This window comes from Gekko japonicus, unplaced genomic scaffold (assembly GCF_001447785.1).
Source record: "Gekko japonicus isolate JY-2015 unplaced genomic scaffold, Gekko_japonicus_V1.1 scaffold186, whole genome shotgun sequence".
In the NCBI taxonomy this organism is placed as follows: Eukaryota; Metazoa; Chordata; class Lepidosauria; order Squamata; family Gekkonidae; genus Gekko; species Gekko japonicus.
Genome location: NW_015174279.1, coordinates 975,655 through 1,000,350, shown reverse-complemented (window position 1 = coordinate 1,000,350; position 24,696 = coordinate 975,655). Strand labels below are relative to the sequence as shown.

At 44.0% G+C, this 24,696-nt stretch overlaps 1 protein-coding gene across 1 annotated transcript in view; it reads left to right on the top strand.

Annotated features, from left to right (window-relative positions):
* Positions 1 to 708: 708 nt before the first annotated feature.
* RNF217 (ring finger protein 217) overlaps positions 709 to 24,696 on the top strand; it is a 93,326-nt gene continuing 69,338 nt past the window's right edge. The window contains exon 1 of the mRNA XM_015423827.1: positions 709 to 1,269. Within this exon, the coding sequence (XP_015279313.1) occupies positions 709 to 1,269 (561 nt within the window). The remainder of the gene's footprint in view (positions 1,270 to 24,696) is intronic.

Sequence of the window (24,696 nt, the reverse complement as noted above, 5' to 3'; positions counted from 1 at the left end):
ACAGCTTGTTAACACCAAATTCAACCCAAGTCTCTGAGCACAGAGATTGCATGAGAATTCCGATCCACGAAACTCTGGGTTCAAGAGCCAGGTATACAAGCGACCAGTCATTTCCCGTCCACACATAAGACTGAATGGGGGCTGCAGAGGAAAGATGAAGAAAAGCGGAAGAAGGGAGACAGTGAAGGTGGTAATCTCATACAAACTTAGTTGCAAGTCATCACTAACTGATGTCAGTAAAAATGCTTAGACCTGTGAGTGTGGAGGTTAAAAAATGATATTAGGAGGTGTAATAAAGAAAAGAAAGAAAGAAACATATTGTAGGGAACTTTTAGAAAGTATTATAAAAACAAGACATTCTAAGACAAAACAGTCTAGAGGACACGGGGAGGGGGTCGCACATGCGGACTTTTTCTGCTTGAGGAAGGCGGCGGCCGTCAGCAGGCGCGTGAGGGGGCAGGTAGTGCCGAGCGGCGTGGGGAGGGGCCAGTCCTCTTTGAACTCGACTAGTCGGGCCGGGGCGAGGCGGGGCCCTCCGCGCACAGGGCTGGCGAAGCGGCGAGTGGACGCGACTCGCTGAATTCGCAGTCGCCCCAGCGGCCCCGGGGAGGCTGCACGGTGGTGTGGGAGTCGCGGCGGCGGCGGCGGCGGCGTCGCGCGGCTGGATGGGAAGCAGTGGCGGCGAGGGCGGCTGCAGTGGCGGCGGGCATGGGGGAGCAGCTCAGCACGGAGAGCGCCCCGCCGGAGCCAGCCATCGCCGCCCCCGAGCCGCCTCTGCCGGCCGCGGGAGGTCCGCAGCCGCCGCCGCCAGTGAAAAGCGGAAGGGCACCCCGGCCACAAGGCCGGGAGACGGAGGACGGTGTCGGGGCTCCCCCGGAGGAAGGTCCCGGCTCGGAGGACGAGAGCAGCAATAGCCGCCGGCTCTCCTTGAGGCCCGTCTGTTGCACCGTCTACTGCGTGGAGAGCGACTGGAGGAGGCCCGAGCCGCCGCCTGAGTCCCCTCTGCCGCCGGGCGGGGAAGGAGGAGAGCCCCGCTCCACAGCCGCCCCGCTGCCCTCTCTGCGCGGGGGAGGGAAAGGGGGAGGCGGCAGCATCGAGGTCGACTTGTACCTTCTGCCCGAGCCTTTCTCCGGGCTGATCTCGGGGGACTTTGGCTCCTTGCTGGTGCTGACCTGCCGCGTGTGTCTGGAGGAGAAACCCCTCAAGCCCCTGCCTTGCTGCAAGAAGCCCGTCTGCGAGGACTGCCTGAAGCGCTACCTCAGCTCCCAAGTAAATACAGTTCTCTTCATTCTCCACCCTTTGCTTGTTGTGGCTTCCCAATGCTTGGAGTGGAAGACGCCCTTCGCCTTATAACTAGACGCGCCCTCTTTCTCAAGCGCTGTGCCCTGTCGCCGGCCCCCCACCTCCGCCCGGAAGGGGCTACAAGCGTTGAAGCTTGCTGGCCCTTCTCGCCTGGCTCGAAGGCAATATGTAGTGTGTATTTTAAGTTCTCTCTTTCCCAGGTCTCCATTTAGCTCAGGAAAAGTGAGTTGAGAAATGTTTTCAATGTTAGAATGCTGAACATATGCACAGGGCCTTTCCCTGAGTAACAGTTGCTTACTTTATACCTGAGAGACAAGGTGGATGATGTGATTTCCAGGTCTGAGCTCTGGCATCTCACCAAGAAACCAGTAAGTTTCCCACTCCCCATCTCTCCCTTTTCTTTCTTGTAGGTAGATGCTGAGCCTGTTAAATGCACATCAGTATCTTCTCCTTAAGTAAGATCAGGTCTCTTCCTATTCTGTCTCCCAAGGTAAAATGTCTTCTTTTCTGCATGTGTCCACTAAAGTGCACCAACCTTGTTGCTCCTTTTTGTTCTGTTTTGTGGTTTTTCTCAGTTCTGTTCCTTCTCTGTTTGCCAGTCCCCACTTCAAGGAAGGTTTTTAATCTACATTCCTCAAAGCTTGGGAGGGGGAGGCTACCGGTTGTGTATCTCCCTGCCTCCCAAGAGAAAAACAACAATGATTGCCTCCAAGCCATGTGTCTGTTTAGTGAGAGGAATATCAATATAGCTAATTCTCAGCATGGCCACATGTATGAATATGTAAATCCAGAGATTAAAACCATGGACAGACAAGCTAGATCTTTCTAAAAACTTGAGCAAAGCCCCAGGTTTGCAGAAAATGTGGGCAACCCCCCCTCAAATAATAGAAGTGGCACCTGTAGCTTTAAGAATCTCAATGGTATTGTGTAGCCACAACAGTATTGCTACCATTCCAGCCTTGATTTTTGTCAATAAAAGAAAGGAGAAGAGGTTAGAGGCTTTTCCAGGGCTGTTTTGGCCTTTGAGGGAGGATTCATTGGAGCCAGGTATGGCAGCAGCCACTGGGCAACTGAGTACCATGCGACTTGATGATTAACCCAGGACCAGAGGCTCACTGCTATTCATTAGCAGCCACTTCATGAACACTGTTTTATAGTAGTTAGAGTGTCAGACTAAGATATGGGGAATTCAGGTTTAATCCCCAATCTGTCATGGAAGCTTGCTGGGTGATCCACTGGGCCAGTCTTATCCCTAACCTACCTCACAGGCTACCCATCTTGATCTACCTCACAGGGTTGTTCTGAGTATACAGTGGAAAAGGAGATAATGTTGTAAGCAACTCAGGATCCCTATTGGGGAGAAAATTATAGCTAAAGATGAATAAAAAGTGGATGAATGAGAAAGAAAATAGGAAATGGGGAAAGAGGAGAGGATGTGAGGACTGCCTAGAGGAAGAAATGAGAAACAAGAAGAAGAGAGAAGAGATTGGATTTATACCCCGCCCTTCACTCAGAGTCTCAGAACAGTTTACAGACTCCTTTCCCTTCCATTCCCCACAAAGGACACCCTGTGACTCTCCCAGATTAGAGTCCACGCACTTAACCACTACACCAATCTGGAAAGGGACATGGAGGTGAAAGGGAAGTGCCCCCTCCCCAAGTGTTTGTATGTTCCTTACTTGTGTTGATCTAATATCTGAGTTGGGGCATATGGATTACTAAAGGCAGTACAGTGAGCTGATGACACATCTGCTGTTCAGGAGGAAATTGCCTTCCGTCTACTTCTACTCTATTGCTGTAGGATATAGCAAATAGTAACTAAGTTTGTGTGTGTAGGCAAGCTCTTCATTTTTCCTTCTCAAAATATCAAAGCCAGTGCTAACCCAGTGTGCACAGTCAGGTGAACGTCATATGGTTGGCTGCAATTCTTCACTTAAACAGCATTTCTTGGTATATGTCTGCATAGAGAGTTCACCTGCTGTTTGTTGTTTCTTCTTGATTCTCAAGGTACATTGTGTGTCCACATCAGAGCCTGTTGTACAGTTGGAGAGGGCAGAAATCAGTACAGGGATAATATATTAGATTTCTTGTCCACAGAGGCTGCCACAAACTGCTTCAAAAGGCAAGTTTGGCATCTGCTTACAAGTAGGCTGAGTCACAAACAGGCAGATATTTCTGTTTATTTGACAAGCTTGAAAGGGAACATTATTCTCCAAAATGCCTATTAGACAGCTGGAGGATCATAGTTGGTAAGGTTGCTAATACCTTCTATAAGGCATTCATTTTCCCAGTATAAAAATAAAAGCTGAACCCTAATTAGGAATACAGCCTACCATAAATAGCATTATCTGTTTCCAGTAAAGTCTAGTACACATCCCAGGGTGAACAGCTACTATCGTATCCCTCTGATTATTATTTGTCATTTATATGGCATGTCTAACGGACAAAATGACTTGAGATCCTGGTTATGTGCACAGCAACCCTGTAAGGTAGGTCACTGTTTACCATTTTAGTGGAAGAGGTTGAAAAAGAGTGTCCTGCCCAAGAACATGTGGGAAGCCCTTGATAAGGGCTCATCTGGACATGACGGGATCCCTGCTCCTCAGCTCTGGTGCTACCTGGCCTCCTGTCTTCCTCTCCCTGTGCCTTTTCCATATCTCCTCAGGTGGGGGGAGACCAGCTGGGTCTCCGCCAGCTGGGGCGCTGTCAAGTAAGCTTGCAAGATTGGGCTCTGTGGCATTTTTTAAAATCCCAGGCATAAAATGGTCATATCCACTACAGGGGCGCTGTCATGTCTAGTTGAATCCTAAGGTGGGTCTTGATCCAGACCTTGATGTTGAAGTCAGGTGTTTTGTTCAAGGGACCACACTGGCCCTCATTTTCAGAACTTTGGAGCTAAAACAAGTATGTCTACTTGGTGGTCCATGTTGTACTTAGAGGGTCTGTGGCTTGTAGGGCTGTTTGACTGTGTTATGGCCAAGGAGCAGGATTAGATTACTTTTAAGTAATTTTGGTTTTACATATTGTGGACTCACTTGATTGTCTTAGAGATTTATACCCTGTTTATCTCTCCAATGGGAGCCTGAAGTGGCTTATACTGTGGCTCTCCTCTCCATTTTCTCATCACAACGACAACCCTGTGAAGGAAGGAGACTGAGTATTTTTGTGGCTTGCCCAAGGTCACCCAGTCAGTTTCCATGGCAGAGTGGGGATTCAGAATTCCTTCTCCCGGGTCTTTCCATCTGCCACTTTGTTCTGTGATCAGTTCTCCGGCTAAATACTTCTGTTTCAGCTGCAGATGCTTTTTTTCTTCTTTGAGTTTTGAATTTTATAGTTTGAGAGCAAATTCAGGTTTTTCAAGTCTGCTGGAATGTGAACAAACTGATAGTATCTAATCATAATACACTTCCTTCTTTTCTTGAATAAAATTTCCCAGATCTGACTATCCAAATGCCATAGAGACCAAGGTAACTGCAAACCATGAGTTGTATAATAGCTTTGTTATTTATGTTCATTCTGTTGTCATAAACAGTGCTGAACATTTGTATAGCGCACTGTGGAAGGTTTCACATGCATTGTCTTGCATCTTAGTGCTGAAATAAATTAGTAGTATAAACTACTAAGAATAATATGGAGAACCAGTCTACCAGTATTGGACTAGGAAGACCCAGTTTCAAATCCCCACTCTACCTACCTCACAGGGTTGTTATGAGGATAAAATGGAGGAAAGGAAAATGAAGTAAGCTGCTTTGTATCCCCACTGGCGATTAAGGTGGGGTATAATTTAAGTATATAAACCCATGTTGTGGATCACTTGTGAGCTCCAGTGTTGCAGGGAATTGTATTTCTGTTGCTTACTAGTCTGAGGGAAGAACCAGGCAGTGATGGAAGAGATTTGCCTATAGACAGCGGTTTCTGTCTATCAGAGGCCAGACCTGGTTTTTAAGCTGGTTTTCCCAAACAACTCATTTTAAGGAAGAAGAAGGAAACAGAATAAAAACAATATTCTCTTTACAAGATGATTCAGTGTGTATGTGGAGGGAAGAGAAGCAGGAACTGTTGCTTTCCACTGTTATCTGCTGAAGGCGATTTGTACCTTTGCGAATGTCTTTGAATGCCAGGACAAGAGTAGAGGTGTACCTGTTGCTTTTTTGTGTGAGGGAGATGAAGAGAGAATGAGTGAATAGCCTTTGCATGATGTAGGAGACCATAGATGGTAGTTTTCAGCAACTTAAGAATCAGTTGGAAACCTTTTTTAGATTTCAGATCGCTGCTTTGGAAGCTTGTTTTATGCTAAATGCCATAGCAGAATTCTGCACAGCGTAGGCAAAGATATTGATTATAGCTAAGTACCCCTTTCGTCCCATGTAAAGGCTCTTCGTTCTTAAACCATAGAGTGTTCAATAGTTCCAATGAAGTAGGATCAATATGATAGCTGACAATTGAAGTCTTCATCTTAAAAATTGACTTGGATTGAATGGAGGTTATAGGGATTCTTATACAGGTTTAGATACTGGAGGATTTGTGCTCTAAAGCACTGTGTAATGTCAGCAGCTCTATAATATGATGTTTACGGGGCAAAGTGACCCACATAATCTTTTGCATAGTTGAGTTCATGGATCCCAGTCATGCGAAGACTGGAACAAATATTTATTTTACTGGGTGTGAACAACTATATAGAGTTATTTGTAAGAAAGGCCGGCTGCCTGTGTAAGCATTTGTTAGATGATTCCTTAACTTTTCATAATTAGTGTTTACTTAGTGATCTTACGCAGAATGAAGTACATAATATTTCACACGTTTGGTAGAAGGATTATGCCAGGTGGGTAGGAAGGAAGCAGATGACTCTTTCATCTGTTCTGACGCCAAGTTGTAGCAGTCACTCACTTCACACTTCAGCCATGCGCTCAGTAAAGAGAAGCACTTGGCCAGGGAGCAGGGAAAATGTTTTGCATGACATCACCCTGCAAGGATCATACTTGAAAGTATGTGTTGGTCATGTGCTGGATTGAAGCAGGTGTTAGTAAATGACTGTGGCCTTGCAGGCTGGCAGTAGGAAAGAGAAAGCTTTTACCCTGTCTGAAAAGAACTGACAGATTTCTGGGACATAAAACTCAGAAACTGCACTCTCATTTCTTTGACAGTTGTCTCCTCCCCATCAGGATATGAAATATTTGTTGTTTGAGCTTGAATGAGTGTCCCATGACCGTCTGGAAGAAATTTCCTTCTTTCTTTAGGGACTCTCTGTTCATCCATTTTGTAAGGCTTTCTTTTCTACCAGAGTTTGCATAAAGTTAACTTAGGATTTTAAAATGCAGATATTTTACAGGAACATGAAAGTAGGAACAGCGTTTAAGTGGGGTGGAGGGGTAGGCTTTCTATATTTGTTATTGCAAATTAAAAAGAATAAAGTAACCACAAAACAGTCTTTTGGCTCAATGCTTTATATACATGGCTATGATTGTACTTTAAGGAATGGTCAGAAGCTCAGTGGCAGAGAAACTGCTTTGCATGAAGAAGATTCCAGGTTCAGTTCCTGGCATCTCTAGTTAAAGGATTTAGGTGTTAAGAAGGATTGCTTTGTCTGAGAATTAGTAATTCAAAGTAAATGAAGTGCACTTGATGGACCAGTGGTCTGACTAAGACAGCTCAGTCTAGGGTTCATAAACTTTATACGTCATATGTGTAAACCTTAAATCATTTTAACTGTGAAATCTTAAGCAGGTTAACAGTGCCCATACAGGTCAGTCCTGGAAAAAGACAAGAAGCTGTAACACAGATGAACAGATGTGACCCAAGAATGCTGAAGAAAGCGGCAAAAGAGAGCACTTTCCTTTGATATTTTGTGTTTAATGCAACAAAGCTGTGACTGCATCAAAGGCTAGAATTTTTTGTACACAGTGAATGCAGAATATGTGTGTTAAGTGCTGTCAAGTCACTTCCGACTCCATGAATCAGTGACCTCCAAAGCATCTTATCATAACAGCCTTTGCTCAGATCTTGCACACTGAGGGCGGTGGCTTCCTTTATTGGGTCAATCCATCTTCTGTTCCTCTTTTCCTACTGCCTTCAGTTTTTCCCTAGCATTAATGTCTTCTCCAGTGACTCTTGCCTTCTCATAATGTGACCAAAGTACGATAGCCACATTCTAGTCATTTTAGCTTCTAGAGAGAGTTCAGTCTTGATTTGATCTAGAACCCACTTATTCTGGATCTTCCCAGAATAAGTTTTAAATCTTGAATAAGAAACTCTTAATTTTGTTACATGTTCACATAGTTTGATAATCTTTAATGTGTTTTATCAGCATAAATATTCCACATCACTTTTTTTCTACCAAAGTACTTCAGAGAGAGAATCCGATATGTAATTCTCATTGAGTCTCTGGGAGAAAGGCGGACTATAAATAAAAGCAAATAAATAAACATGAAATTGCTGAATTAGTATTGAGCTTCTTGATTAAATTACCGAAGTTAATTATTCCAGCCACTTTCTTATTGAATCTGCTTATTGTGTTTCACTCTTCACCTTCCTAGATCAGAACTGATTTTGTTAGTCCTCCTCTGCCTATCTAGTAACAGTTGGGAGAGGTCCTCCCTCATTGGGAGGGCATTGTGCGCTGTTTTGATTGATCTCATTACAAAGAGACACCAGGTTAAAAGATCTCTCCCCTCCCACACCCACCTTTTTGTTTGCAAATTTTAGTATACATTTACTTGCTTCATAACATTAGATGCAGCATTTACACTGCAAAATGTGTAATATCTGTGTATTGTATCACACAAAATATAGATGAAAGAACAAATTTAAATCTTTCAAAGATTTTTCTGTTAGGGTTATTACATGTGGTAAATTAACCTGCCAACCTAGCAGTTCGAAAGCAAGAAATTGCAAGTAGATAAATAGGTACCACTTCAGTGGGAAGGTAACAGCATTCTGTGCGCCTTGGTGTTTAGTCATGCCACATGACCACGAAAACATCTTCGGACAGCGCTGGCTCTTCGGCTTTGAAACGGAGATGAGCACCGCAACCCTAGAGTTGGATTCGACTGGCTTTCGAGCAAGGGAACCTTCACCTTTACCTTTAAATTAACGTTGCTGACTTGATGTGTTTTCGTAGAATAAGCTGCCTTTTTTTCTTGTTTGTTTGGCTAACCAGGGGTGTTTTCTTGCTGAGGTACGGATCAATACTGACAAAGAAAAGCAAAGAGAAGCAAAATAGTGTCATAATCTGAGGGTGGAGGGTTGGATCCTTCAGCAAGCATCATTCTGAGAAAATAAGTTGACTCACTGCTTCATCACAGCATTTCATCCAGACATTTTGTCCTTTCTCTAACTTTTGTGTGTGTTGGACTTGGCAGACAGCATCTCCATCAGCTAATTAGTTGAGGCATTTGCAGTTTTCAGCTGTAGGCGAGAGGCTTTGTTAATATGCCACTTACTGTCCTTACCTCCCTGTCTCTTACTACTGGTCCTCTCTTGAAAGAAGAAGGGATAACTCCCCTAGAGAATACTAGAAAATTCTGTTTTGTCTGCATGAAGTGTTTCATAAATTTAATGCTGAACCAAGACACAGCCCTGTATTCTGTTGTTTCTTTGCTCCAGCTACTTCTTTTGCAAAGTTTGATGTGTCATCTCAAAAGCTAGACAGTACATTTCCTCTGTGCTGCTTGGGCATTTTTAAACTTGGAAAGCAGCATAAACCTCCTTGCTGTCCATGGGAAAATTTAAGCAGCTTTTGGATCTAAACTTCATGTTTGACAAACCAGGATAGATGCATAAGATCTAGGTCTAGGTATATGTTCAGTAATCTAGTTCATAGGTTCAAATTGTAAGCACCTTTTTGAAGACTATATTTGTGAGAAAGTAAATGTATGGCACACTCACACACAGTACTTTTGTAGCCATTGAAACATTTGCCATCATCATCTAGATGTTGGCAAAAATTTGTTCCTAATATCTAAAACAGTTTCTCCTTGTATATTTCCCCTTTTCTCCTGAGCCATCTCTGGGCATGCACAATGCCTTTTTTGTTTTGTTTTGGATTTCTAATTAGTGCTGCTTACTATGAAGATCGTTTAGGTCCAATTTGAATGTAGAGGGCACCATATTTTTCTTGATATGATAGCTTTCTAATGAAGCATGCAAAATCATTTCTACAGTTACAGATTCTTCCCTTTGGAAACTGTTTTTATAAACCTTTATGGATTAAGCTGGTGCTGGTTCTCATTTCCTTATTTGCAGTTTCTAGTTGCTTATTTGTAAATCTAACCAATATTGACGGTTATTTTTAAAAAGCTCCCCCTGTCCAAGCTTTGGACCACCACAATTCCTATATCACTCAATTTCAAGGATTCTACCCTGCAATTTGACATACACTGTTGCCTGGTCCAAAGTCTGATTGTTGTGTGAACCAAAATGAAGTGTCCCCAGGAGAGATGAAGATTAAATTATTGGAGGCAGATTCACTCCAAAATAAGCTTTTGCCACCCAGAATCAGAGTCTGGGGGGTGTGCCCTACAAGATGTACAGAGTGTGTCTGAGTCAAGGGTTTTTGCATCAGTGGCTTTAAAGTCAGGTCACCCAGCAATGTCCTTTTTAAAAAATTGCTAAGGTTTCCTTACTTAGTAACTGGAGTAGCTATATCCCTTCTGCACCCCCTAAATAAGCTTTAGGCCACTCTGAATAACCTACCCCTGGACTCAAAAGACAGTTCCCTGTGAAGGGACAGAATGTACCCTGGTCCAAAGCTTGGTTTCTGGACTGCTACCTGAATGGCCGACATGTGACCATTCCTTGACTATACAAGTGTCCCCTTAAGTGTCAAGCACACATGGTTCTGGAGTAATTATTATTGGGACCTTCTGCCGGATGTATACCAGGGTCCTAGATTTGGGCAGTGTTTCATACAAATGTGGAGATTCTTGGAAAAGGGCATAGAGTTAAAATTGAATGTTTATTGAGAGAACTGAATTAGTGAACAGAATAAAACTGAGATGAGCACACAGTAACAGAGTGTTGTAGCTCCCAACTTCTACTGAGTTCTAACCTAAGCAAAAGTTACTGTTCTAAAGAGAGAGAACGGAAGGGAAGAAGAAATAGAGTCCAGGAGGGTTCGTCAAGAGTAAGGAAGAAGTGGTGGTAGAGGGAGTGAGATGGGGACTAGATGATGGTCTTCAAGGCTCCTGCACTGGAGTGCAATGCAGCTTCACACATACATTGTCACTGCAGAGTCTTGCACAGTACCAAGGTTCCTGGGGCTATACCCGACAAGTATTAAGATATAGATGAAATAGGATGCTCCTCAAGGTAGATCGGATTGGATCCAAAAGACTTAAACCAGAGATGTTAAACTCATTAGTTATGAGGGCTGGATCTGACATAAATGTCACTTTGTCAGGCCGGGCCATGTGTGCCATTAAATGTAATGCCAGGTACCCAGAGATATTGTACCACTGACCGTGACCCACACCCTTCCTCAGCCCCTAACTAACCACCCTTTTCTTGATATGCACAAAAGGTTTTGCACAGCCTGACAATCAAGGCGCAACAACCAGAGACTCTCATGGCTCTTTAAAGACTAACACATTGGAGAAGCTTCTGATGAGCTGGAACACGAAGGGCTGCATTCCGTTGCCGCAAGCGCGGAAGCCAAAGATAGGTGGCCAAGTGGCATCAGCCGAGGAACCCGGCAAGCCCTGCCTTAAAGAAACTGCTTTGGGGAGGGCAGGGGGACTGAGGCAGCCACACAATCCCACACTTCCCTCTGTCAAAGTCCCAAGTGCAGGAACGAGCTTGAACCACAAGGGGAACGGCGATGCTCCCCAGCCTTCAAGTGCTGCCACTCTCCAAAGAGGCCAGCTCCACTTTAATCGCCTTTTGCAGACTTTTATTTCCTGCTGTCTCTGTGACATTATCCAACCACCCAAAATATTACTCCCCGTGTGCAAGTGCACAGACGCACATCCAGTGCCTGCCTCTGCTGTGTGCAAATACAGTGTGCTTTTCTGACTGACTGCTCCTGTCCCTGACCCTCACTTCACCCCCCTCCCGCTTCCGTGCATCAATGTTCCCTCTAATTTCCCCCCCTACTGAGCAGAGTAGTTCACGTCCTGAGCAGAATATAACTGCTATAATCTTGCAATGGGCAGTGCAAGACCCTGTGTGGCTCCAGATTGCTGCTGAGTGGGGCTTCCTGTGTTAATGAGTGGTTGATCGCACACACAATTTAAAAGGAACACTGACAAGGGAGCCCAGGGAGCGTGCGTGCATTGCGGCTTTGCCTCTTATTTAATCCTTCCTGCACAACCTAGGACACATAAAAGGAGCACCGGCCTGGCGGCGTGACTCCATCCCGGCTTCTCCATCTCTCTCTGCAACTCCAAGCCCCCAGGCCGCTCCCTGGCAGCTAAGCCAGATCCCTGGTGGCCTCTAAATCAGCATGAGTCATGGGGGCGGGAAGTGTGGCCAAGGTCACCTCTTGATTGGTGTGGTGCAGAGGAGAAAGATGTGGCACAGGGGGAAGGCAAGGAGAAGCAGTGGTCGTGGCGGTGCAAGGGAAGTTCGCAGTGGCCGCCGCATCTTGCCAGAGAATGGGGGGTGGCTGGACTGAAAGGAAGTTGGGGGGCTTTGGTAGGAAGTGGGGAGGCTGGGCCCCTAAATGCCCCACTGTAGCTATAGGCCTGGAGGCACATATAGGTCAGTGAGTTAGCAGGCTCCAGCTCACCCAACTCAGTTGGCCTCCTCTGCCCCTAACCCTCAGCATTCTGCAAACATTGTGCCCCTTACATATGCGCCAGCTTTTTCTCTTTCACCCAGGCTGCTATGGATAATGCACCTGGCCTGGCCAGTGGCTCTGTTCACACACTTACATAAGCAGGCACATTTGGTGAGCCGGCTGGCAGCTTTCCACAGGTGCCTGTGCTTGCAGGCACCTTCCATGGGCTGTCTGCAAGTGGGAAACAGCTCGCCTGGGCTTGAGGAGGTGAGGCCAAAGAGATTCTGCTTGTCGCACATGAACAGCCAGCCATCTTTCCAGCAGTCCAGGTGGCACAAGCAGGAGGCCAACGGGCTCTGGCCAGAGGAGGAGGTGGCAGCGGCAGGCAGCTTAGGGCCAATCCAGCTTCCTCATCCCTTGTGGTTTCCAACTCTGGGTTGGGCAACTCCTGTAGATCTGGGGGAAGACTCTGGGAAGGGCCTACATTTGGGGACTTCAGCAGAGGGGTATAAAACCGTAGTCTAAGCCTTTCTGGTCCACATTTGGACTGGTTCCCCCCCATTGCTTGCGGGCAAGATCCCTGGACAGGCCAGTTCTGGCCCCTGGGTCATATGTTTGATATGTGTGATTTAAATGTTATTGATAGATCAGAGTAATTACAGGTGGGAAAATATAGCCTCAAGGAGGGGGATGTTTGGGATGTTGATGTCTCTGATGGGGTTTATAGCCCAAAGAGAATAAGAAACAGAGCTATACTGTCACCATTTGGCAGTGTGTTGCCATCAAACACCCAACAGATCCTGTTGTGTACTTGGATTGTGCAGCAATCAAATAACTGAGATCTTGCCATTACTTTGGAAGGATGGGAGGGGTTCTCAAGCAAGCTGTTAGTTGCTTCCCTTCCTCCCTTTTGAAGCAGAGGAAATGCTTCAGAGCACTGAGATCCTCTTTCGCCTCCCTGATTAAGTTACTACATGCCTTCCTATGTTCCAAAGCTTGGGGGAGGCTGAATTTAGTAATAATTAAAAATGCACTGCCCTTCTGGGGGGATCTGTAGGGGTCCCAACTGTCTCATGGGGTTCTGATCCAAGTTCTCCTTCGTTTTTTAACACAAACCAAGGATTTCAAGGTCAGGTGCCCCCAAGAATCACCTAGAGGGTGAGATGTACTGAACAGATGTACTGGTCCTGGTGCATTCCTTTGGTGCCCCTAAATCTTTTGGAACACCTGGAATCATATGCTCCCCATATTCTTCAGACTGTGGCCTCTGCCCTTGTCTCATTTCTGGTTTCCGAGTAATGGGGATTCAACCATTAAGAACGCTGCGAGAAGACTGGGAAATAATATGGGAAGGGTATAGCAGAACCTCAAAAATCATTCCCGTTAATACCCTAATGTCAAAAATTATTATGAGATGGCATATTCCACCAATCAGGCTTTTTTGTATAAATAATGAATATAGTCCGTTATGTAAAAAAGAATGTGGCAATAAGGCAGACTTTATACACTGTTGGTAGTCATGCGTTACTATAAAACAGTTTTGAAAAAATATATTAGAAAAAATTAAAGAAATAACTGAAATTGACTTACCGTGTTCTCCTGAAGTGGTATTATTGGAACGCTGGCCGCATCCTAGAAAATATAAAAATAAAGAAGAGTTAATAGCACTTTTATTAGCCGCAGCATGTCAACTGGTGGCAACTAAATGGTTAGAAAGGAAGCCTCCTAAGTTAGAACAGTAGTATAACAAAATATGGGAACTGTTTGTCATGTATAAATTAACAATAAAAATGTCTAATGCTTCTCCTGAAAAATATTACAAAAAAGTAGTAGCAATTTGGTACCCTGTTGTAAACTATATGTTGAGTAACAATATTATTCCGGATAATCCGCAATATAAAACAATGATTTATTTTTGATTTATGTAACAAATAGCAAAAGACAAATGTTATTGTATGCAGTGAAATTTGAAAAAAAATTGTATTTCTATTGTTGATAACTGATATATTGTGCAATTTGAAAAAAAATATTAATAATAATAAAAAAGAACGCTGCAAGAATGGAGGTGCATAGCAAAGAGCAGTCAACTATAGTGACTAAGAAATGCTGAGAGGAAGGGCTTTATTTATCAAATTTATACCCTGCCCTCCCCACCAAAGCAAACATCAAGGTGGTCTAAAGAGGACACATGGCCAGGAATGAACCAGATGTTACATCAGATACATGGAGGAGCAGATGCAGGTGGACGTGCTATTGAACACACTGTCAATCAGCCCTGCATCAGGAGGGACAGTTCATGCACACTGCTGAAGATAGACTGGAATGAAGACCCGAGCAGGAGTGTGAAGGATCTGGGAATGGTATCTCTGCATGCCCAAGATCCCAATTTTCCTCAATGCAACATAACAGCTGCAGACCAATTCTCAAAGTCCTTCGTAGCGGTCTGATAAAATGTGGTTGGTTTGGGTTTTTTAAAATGCAGAATAAAAATGTTGAGCATGTTGGCATTGAAGCACAGGGGTAAAGCCACCATTTCACCACACATCACCACTAGCCCATGTCCTCTGACTTCTAGAGCCGTGTTGACCAGCTCTAATGCCATTGGGAAAGAAAGTGAGCTTCATCCTAGACAGTTCTTTAATCTCAAAACCAAGCTGTTACAACCAGCTGATGTTGCATGCTAGCACATGGGGGAAAGGTGATTTTGTGGTCTATTAAGACTAGCTTCAAAGAGAAATTATAAATATTAGGAGACGAGTGCTTTCTCAAGTAATAGTTGAGACCAAAAAAACCAACCTCTTCCCCACCACCCTGGGTTGATGCTATCCTTGAACATAAATGCTTAGCATATTCTTTCCTGCTCTGGCCTGGATGTCCCAGACTAGCTTAATATGAAGCTAAGCAGAATCAGCCCTAGTTAGTACCAATGTTCCCTCTAACCTGAGTTCGTGTGAGCCAGCTCACAGTTTTTTAGCCTCCAGCTCACACATTTTTGTCTTAGCTCAGGAAGGATGGCTCCAGAGCAAACTAAGTTATGCAGCAGCCAAATCGCTCACTCACAACGCTAATGCCAGTGGCTCACAAAGCAGAATTTTTGCTCACAAGATTCCACAGCTTAGAGGGAACATTGGTTAGTACTTGGATGGGAGACTATCAGGAAGTGCAGGTAATGGCAAACAACCTTTGTTTGTCTTGCCTTGAAAACCCTACCGGAATGCCATAAATCAGCTGTGACTTGAAGGTACTTTCTACCACTTTATTCCTTGGGGGGGGGGTTCTGGGTAATGAGGAGTGGTGTGGATAAGAATTTAGATGGGGAATCTTCCTTGTTATCATGGTGATGGGCTCCACACAGTTTAATTCCTTTGTATGTCACTCCTGATTAACAGGAGTTCTTTGCTACTCTCCAGTGCTTATAGTAGTAATCCTATGGAAAGTGCTGTGCCTTCAGGATCTTATGCCAACCTTTCTAGGCACTGCTCAGTGTTGGACATTTGACCGATCACGTATTCATACAACACTTTCTGTTAGAATAACAAATAAAGATTTTAACCAACAGACTTGGCACTTAACTAATTTGTTTTTGCAACAATCATATATGTTCCTGTGAAAGAACTTGAAAATTAGAATGCATTTATCAATGTTAGACAAGGTTTCTATAAAATGTGAATAACTCACTGAATTGTTCTTCTCTTAGGCTTTTATCCTGGAATTCTAGGATCCACATACAATTTCCAAACTAAAAAAAAAAAGTATTGAAAAAGAAATAAAGCAAAGAAACATCAACTATTTTAAAGTTTGCTTTTCTAAAGGCAGTTGTGCTGCTTAGAAAGCTAATTATTCAGCTGTGTCAGTCAGCTAATTTAACTGTGGTTAAGTTAAAATTTACATCAGCTTGGGCTTGTTACTGAGCAAGTAGCTGCTCTGTGTTCATTCCACCTTATGAGAAATGCTGTGATGTAATCTAGTCTGGAAATGAACTCTAGCTACCTGTAGCATATGAATGGAGGCACAACTAGCCAAATTCTACACCAGAGTTTAAATCAGGCTTAGAAGGGGGGGGGGAGACGACGATGATGACTCTGGGCTAGCTTGGGCACCTGCATTTGTGTGTCACGAGTAGCTGGTGTTATTTTCTAAGCAGGATTCCTTCTTTGCAATCTACTCAGGAAGGGAGGGGGAGCAGTTACCTGCAGAGTGACATTTTTTGTTTTGTTGGATATTTGACTATGATAGTCAGTTGACTGGCAGAGCAACCCAGTCACTGCTTGTAATGTCTGCTACTCATCCACCCCCCCTTCTGTCATCCACCCCCCCCTCTGTCATCCACCCCAAGATTAGGAAGTCAGCATGTGGGGCTGATTTCTTCTTTCTCAATGCTAGAATATTGTCATTTATAATCTTTATTTCTAAACTAGACATCTGTCCTTATATGATGACATTCTAGCTGAAAGAGGGTGTTGTCTAGCTCAAAATGCAGGCAATGATGTCATAGAAAATCAGCTATTTAATTTTGAAATTGTAAGTGTTGACAGAATGCTCATGCCCAGAGGTACAATTAATAGGTCAGCTGCTAAATTTAGAAGCACTTCTGAAGCATGACGCTGCTGCTGCTTAAGGTGGAAGGCATTTTGTGCTTTTCATGGTGGTGGTGTTCTTTCCCATTGGGATAAATGATGTTGTGACTGCCATTTTCAAGCGGTCCATGTTCTCAATTGCTGGCTTTGGATGTACAAGAATAATGGAAACAGGCTATTTCAAGCTTGAAGTTAGTCATTTTCTTGGGCAGGGTAACAAATCAGTCCAGGCAACAAACCAGACTCCAAGACTCAAGGTATACTGTGACATGCAGGTAAATGTTTAGTGAGTTAGCAATGTATGCCTGTGTGTCTGTGTAATTACATGCTGGAAGCATATAAATTTAAGGCTGTTAACCGCCCCCCAACCATCATGTGTAGAATATTCATTTATTCAAAAATTTTTTACCCACACTGTATCACTATATCCCAGGCAGCTTATAGTACAGAAAAGAAAACTACAATATGCTAAAATTCAGTGGAAACCGTTAAAAACAGCAATAAAGTCTCCAGAACACAGTTTTGTTCTAGAGATGAGGCATGTGATTATGGTTGCGGTCACATGTGCCAGTTAGAGCAGAGGGGTAGAGAGGCTGTTCCCTCCAGAGGAATTTGACCCGCAGTTGCGAGATCACACATTCCCTTTGTGTTGTGGGTGCAGGGGCCCTCACTGTATGATTAGACGCACCGCAGGTGAGTCCTTTTTTGCCATTTGTTTCCCATGCGCATAAACAAGGAATTGTACCTCTGCACTGAGGGCTCCCCATGGCGTATGCGATTATGCGCATACTGCAAAGGGGGGGGCAGCTCCAAGTTGGGATGGACTGATCAGACCATCCCGACGGCATGAGTGCGTGCTTGCGTGATCAGAAAGTCTGTCCGTGGCCTGTTGGAACCCGTTTAGAGCTGGACTTTCCCTGGTGTCTTTCAACTCTGTTTCCATGGTGGAGCAGTATGTGTTGCTGATGACTGCGGGATGTCTCCCAGATATTGCTGTCTGATTGTTCCCTTTAGATCCGTCAGGCAGATGTTCGATCTAAAGGTGCATGTGATCGCAGCCCATATTACTTTTATTGGATGTGTATGGTAGAAAGAGACAGACTCTGGCATTCAGCTTCTTATAGAGCTAATACTGTAGTTATTTGAGACCAAAAGGGAAACTTGTTCATCATTGACCAATTCTTGTTCATCAGAGATGGTCAGAGGAATGGTTGCTTTACAAGCTGGCATTATCCAATTAGATACTTTAAAATGAAAAACAGCGAATTTTGTTCTGATACTTAGAACGATCAATCTGCTTTAATTCAGTTGTCAGGCTGACAGTTTGGCATTCCCTCAACTCCCCCCCCCTTTGTCTTTTGAGGCTTGATTTGTGCACCAGATCATGTTGGATAATAGTAAAATGTGGGGGTTGTGAGAGTGTTGTTTTCCAAGAAAATTCGCTTTATTCTTCCAACTATACAGTGAAAAGGGTGGTGCACAGAATATTATATAGTCAATTCTTATCAAATTGCATCAGTTTGTTCAATTATATGATAAGTCAGTTCTTCTCCAGAATTGCTGATTGTATAGTTAGTTTAGATATATGGAAACAATTTGAAGTGAGTGCCAAGCCAAGGAGATTTTTTTCAAAGAGTTGTTTTCCCAAAACGTTAAGGGAAATTAAAGGAAATCAAGGCACTAGCAAGAGAGGGAAATGCCTGCATAAGCTGTACCTGAGATCCACTAAAGCTGTGTATGATTTTATATATGTATTTTCAGGGCTATTTTTTGGCTGGAACGCACCGGAATGACGTTCTGGCTGCCTTCCAAGCCCAGGGGGCAGGCACAAGCAGCAAGCCCCGCCCCCTGCTCCCTGCAGCCCTCAGTTGGGCCACCAGGAGTAAGAGGCAGGGAGTGTCCAACCCCCCCAAGGCCCCCCCCACCAGCCAGCCCACGCTGAGGTGCTGGGGCCCAGGAAAGGCCCAAAGAGCCCCCCGCCAGCCTGCCTATACTTAGGCACTGGGGCCCGGGGAAGGCCTGAAGAGCCCCCCCGCTGGTCCACCCGCAGCTAGGCACTGGGACCCAAGGAAGGCCCAAAGAGCCCCCCCACTGGCCCTCCTGGGCCCACGCCAAGGCACTGGCCCCCGGGGAAGGCCCATAGAGCCCCCTGCCGGCCCTTCTGTACCTGCGCCGAGGCACTGGTCCCCAGGGAAGGCCAGAAGACCCCCCCACTGGCCCTCCCGGGCCTGTGCCAAGGGGCTGGACCCTGAGGACCACCCAAAGAGCCCACCCGCTGGCCTTCCTTGGCCCGCACCTAAAAAGCTTGATTGGGGTGAGTTACATAAGTGTCTTCTCATTCTCTCCCCCCTCCCCATTGCTTAAGCATCATTTTGAGGACTCTGATGCATCTTTAGTCTTCTGGGTTGTCTGCTGGGGAGACCACAGGATCTTTGAGTACTTATGAGGGAAATCCTTTTCAAAGTGTATCTTGCATGCTGCTTAGTTCATGTAATTAGGCTTTGAAGGACTGTTTTGGAAACTACCTGCTTAAAGGCTCTGATGTGGTAGAGAGGCTGTCCTATGTTTCTTATACTTGCTTCTAAAGGTTTTGAGTTACAGTTTGGTGTGGTGGTTAGGAGCATGGACTCTAATGTGGGAGAACTGTGTTTGATTCCCCATTCCTCTACTTGCAGCTGGTGGTGTGACCTTGGGTCAATCACAAGTTCTTTCAGAGCTGTACTGTTAGGGAACAAGCCTGATACTTGTTTTATGGACTGCTTATTGCTACACAATGGACTGTGCACATACACATGGGCTCAGAGAACTGTACACTTTAGGTCACCTGTTGTGATGACACACATAGAGGGTGCTTGCACATACCTTACATGTAAATAAGGTTTCAGCAACACAGTTGTACAGCCTGGTGAAGAAGCACAAATCTCCATTATTGTTAGCAATGAAACAACAGTTTGGGAAGAAACAGCCACCATGGCAAAGCGACTTGTTGGTCACTTATCACCCATCGCCATGTAACTGCTTTGTTCCTGAGCTGGTATTTCCTGCCAGATGGACATTTGGTTATCAAAGGAACTGGCCAACTTCATCAGCATTACAAGGAAGCATCCTGAAGCCTGGATTTCACACCTGCCAATCCTTCGATTAAGGTTTTAGGTTACAATATTGGCCATCCCTCCTAGGTAATCTCCCTCCCTACCTGCAACCAATAGGATCATTTTTGGGACGGACTAACAGGTAGGTGGGTCAGGAGGTTGGCACAGTTACCACCCACCTCTTGGACCCCCTATAAAAGGAGAGAACCAGTCGCACGGCTCCTCCTAGCTAGCATTCCCCAAAGACAACCCCTGTCTGCTTTTACTCCTCTTGAGTCCCCCTTGCTATCCCCAACCCTTGCCTCTACTATTGATCTCTTGACCTGCAGTCAAGAGACCCACGCGTTCCGGCTGGTTCTGGTCGTGTGGACTCCTTTGTTTTCCATTTCTTCCCATCCATTCTTCATTGGAACAACCAAGCTTCAAGACATACCTGCTAATGCAACTGTGCTTATTTCCTACTTTAAATCTTAGGAACTTGATTGAATGTGTGAGTGCATCAGTATTGTTTGTATGAGATATATTTCTAGTAAAAGACATCTATTTTAACTACAACAGCCTCAGAATCCTTTATTGGTAACCTTGGTGGGATCAGGATATTGGTATAAATTGGCAAGAACCCATTTATAAACTTGCCAATTGCTGTAAATAAAGCAATTTGGCTAACAGTTCTCTCAAGAGCAATCCTCGAAAGAGCTCTGTCAGCCCCACCTACCTCACAGGGTTTCTGTTTTTAAATGGTAAGCGGATCTGCATGAACTAGATGGGGGGAGGGGACATTCAGATCAGAGTCCTTTTAAAATTTCCTTTTGCCGTGTGCAGCCCAGAGAGAACATTAGCCTAATATGCTAATGAGCTGTGCTGTCAGGCGTGTGGCCTAATATGCTAATGAGTTCCTGCTGGGCTTTTTCTACAAAAAGAGCCCTGCGTATTTTTAATAGCGCTGACTATCTGACTAATTTTGTCAGAGCTTGGAAAGTTGAGCAGGGTTGACCATGATTAGTATTTAGGTGGGAGACCATCAAGGGAGTCTGGGGTTGCTATACAGGCAATGGAAACCACCTCTGCTCATCCCTTTTCTTGAGAATTCCATAGTCCTGGGGTCACCATACGTCAGCTGTGATTCGATGGCACACAATTATTATTATATTATTTCTGTACTTCACTGTACTCCTGAGTCCACTGTGATTAGTGGTAAAGTCTGCATGTGAAGGGGGTGAGAAAAGCAGTCCTAGTTCACAGTCTTTGAACTGCAGGATTTATTTCCTATTCTCCTTTTTGTTCAGGCTAAGGAAGTCAGTGTGAGCAATCTCAGGGCTTTATGTCTGATGCCTTAATGCTATAGTGCATCTCAAATGCACTAGGAAGTATTATAGATATTTTATTTTCAAGTTATAAAATAATTTTGATTCTTGAGTCTATTGAGAAATTTCAGTATATTGTGTTGCACTAAAGAAAATAATATCTGTTTCATACATACCTAACTCCAGTCTGAACCCATTGGTTTCAGTAGGCCAAGACTAGAGTAACTGTCTAGAATTGTTTTAATTACTATACTTCGAAGTTGCAGATTATAGAGACCTTAGAATTAGTGGGGAAGGAAAACAATGTTCCTCATATTTATAAAAATTTTCCTTTTGAGAACTTTGAAGCTCCAACTGACATCCAGCATAGTGTGATGGCTAGCGTTTTGGACTAGGATCTGGGAGACCCATATTTGAACCCCCACTTGTGCCGTGGAAGCTTGCTGGATAACCTTGGGCCAGTCACTCTCTGTGAGCCTGAACTACTTCACAGGTTGGTTATGAAAATAAAATGAGGGAGGGAAAAGTGCAAGCCACTTTGGATCCCTTTTGTGGAGAAAGGCAGGGTATAAATGAAGTAGATAAATAAACGTTAATCTGTGTGACAATCAGGTTTCATGCTTCTCCCCACTGGATGGGTATCAGCACATGACTGTAAAGATGTTCCTGAAGATGTAATATTACGTGTTGTTGAAAATACTGATATGTGCAGGTATGACAGCTTTCTCTGCAGCATGAGAAGTTTCTTAAAATCAGCGGAAACCAGAAGTTCTTTCCCAGAACGGAAGATCATTGTATTATTGGGAATAAAGATAGTTTGGTATGTTAAACAGTACAGAATTCTGCTGCCCTGACCTGGGTGGCCCAGGCTAGCTTGATCATGTCAGATGTCAGGAGCTAAAGCAGGGCTAGCCCTGAGATGGGACACCCCCAAGGAAGGGTTGCTGTGCGGGGCCCTCCACACGGTTTGCTACCACTTCCACCTGGTATCTTTTTAAACTCGTGAGGGAAGTGGCACAAGACGGCTTGAGTACGGCTGGGGGACGCCTGACAGATGTGCCTGTGTGAACCCGCCCCTTTAATCCTCTACTGAAACCCTCCTGAAATGTTTGTACGCAGTGCCTTGTAGGGAACGCCTTGGCTGGAGGGAGTCGCCATTTTGTTTCTGCCGGGCCAAACTGCCAGTCTGAACTCCGCCCATGTTTAGGAAAAGTTTATGTTAGTAAAAAATAAGAAACTGTATATTCATATATTCACAAACTTTATATAACAATATATGGTGGAAAATTGAGACAGATTTAATTAGTGTATGAGGTACTGTAACAGAGAAAAGATTCATGTGAACTATTGTGTCCCTAATTTTATGTTAGTTTTTGGAAAAATAAAAATACTATACAGAAAAAGAGAGAAATCAGCATTAGTAACGAGACAGGAAACCTGAGTCTCGATTTGGTCCTTGAACTTCATTATCAATTGCAATTCAGCAGTCTCTCTTTCTAAACTCCCTTTGAAATTCCTTTGTAAGAGAACTGCATCTCCTGGGTCAGCAACTGAATGTCCTGGAAGGTTATAACATTCCCCCACTGGTTTTGAAATGTTATGGTTTCTAATGTCAGATTTGTATCCATTTATTCTTTGTCATAGACACTGGCCTGTTTGTTCAATGTAGAGGGCAGATGGGCATTGCTGACATGTGATGGCATAGATCACATTAGAGGATGAACAGGAGTATGAACCTGAGATAGTATGGCTGATGTTGCTGGGCCCAGGGATGGTGTTGCTAGGATCTATATGAGAGCAAAGTTGGCATCTTGGTTTGTTGTAGGCCTTGGTACCAGAGTCCATGTTACCGTTAAGTAGTTTATCATTGTGTTTGAGAAGTTGTTTTAGGTTAGCACGTTGTCTGTGAGCAAGAAAAGGTTGGACCCCCAGTGCCTGTGTGAGGGAAGTGTCACTATGCAGCATGGGTTGTAGGTTGTTAATAACATATTGGAATAGCTTGTATTATGAGCTGTGTGTGACTACCAGTGGTGTTCTGTTGTTATTTTCTTTGAGGTTGTCTTGTAGCAAGCTGTCCCTGGGTATCTTTCTGGCCTTTCCAATAATCTTTCTTCCCATATCAGGAGGATATTGTAGTTGCAAAGACTGCTGAATTTCAATTGATAATGAAGCTTAAGACAGTATACTGAATCAAGACCTAGGTTTCCTGTCTCATTACCAATCCTGATTTTTCCATGCCTGCTTCTCCTCTACATATCACACCTAATCCGATCAAGCCTGCTATTGTCATTTGCCTGCTGCTGTCATTCAGCATCTGAAATCACTCTACTCTCCAAGATATAGGGAAAGATGGACTCCCATTCTAGCTGTATCTGAAGAAGTGAGCAGTGACTCGTGAGAGCTCATACCCTGCCACAGATTTTATCAGTCTTTAAAGTGCTTGCTCTTTTCTACTGTAATTTATGTTGATGCTCCAGCAAGGAAGAAGCGAAGAAACTTAAGTTAATATCATAGTCTGCTGTTTCTAAATGTGCCCATTTAACTATCTGCCTTTAACGTGAGATTTACAATCCACAGAATTTCAGTAGAGACAGAATGATCCCATAAAATAAAAGATTAATGATGAAAAAGTTGTTAAAAGTCAAAAAACTATTTTATCAACTGTACTTACAGGATTTTCTTTTTAGCCAAAGGACTTCCTGTTTGTTTCATCTCACAGGGTCTGGATACCAGAGGAACCTAATGAAGGAAACGTCTGGATTAGTGATTTGAGGTTTCTTTTCGCTGATTTAGTTTTTCATAGTGTTAATAATAGCCTTTGTTTTCTTGCCAGAAGTATCTATCACAGTGTATCTACATATCCTTGGAATTGTCTGGTCAGGCTGCCTATTACATGTATCACTGAACTACTGATACTAAATTTAATATAGTAAAATTTAATTATCATAAATAGTTTATGTAAAGCAGAGTGAAATAACATTTTAAAAGGCTACACAGCTGTTTCCAAGCTTATTGCTGTTTCGGCATGGAACAATGTATTGTTTTCTGAGTGAGGTGATACAAAGTGTGCACCAAAATAGCACTATTGACCTCTGGCACATTGTTATCTGCTGGCATTGTATGTTTGTGCTGAAGACACTGCAGTACAAGTGCAAATGTTTAGTATTGAGATATTGAAATAATTAAGTACAAGACTGTTAACCAGGCTACAGTAACTTGGCTATACATGATGCATGTCCCACAAATTGAGCCAAGGCAGTGTTGTTGCTAGAGACTCCACAATGGCCAGACCCAACTATGTATCTAATCTCCTCCTCCTCTTGCAGTGTTGTTCATTGTATTTTAGGGTTGCCAATCGGCTTAGAGAAAAAAAATCCCCTGCCTTAGAGTCTTAATGTGTACAGTCAGGTTAGAACAGATAAAAGGAAGTATTTCTTAACCCAAAGAGTGATTAACACATGGAATTCACTGCCATGGGAAGTGGTGGCAACTCCAAGCATGGATGACTTCAAGAGGAAATTGGGTAAACATATGGAGCAGAGATCCATCAGTGGCTATTAGCCACAAGGTATAGATAGGAACTCTCAGTCTGGGGCAAGTGGTGTTCTGTATTCTTGGTGCTTGGGGGGGGGGATACAACAGTGGGAGGGCTTCTATTGTCCTGGCCCAAGTGGTGGCACCTGTATTTTTGACCACCGTGTGAAAGA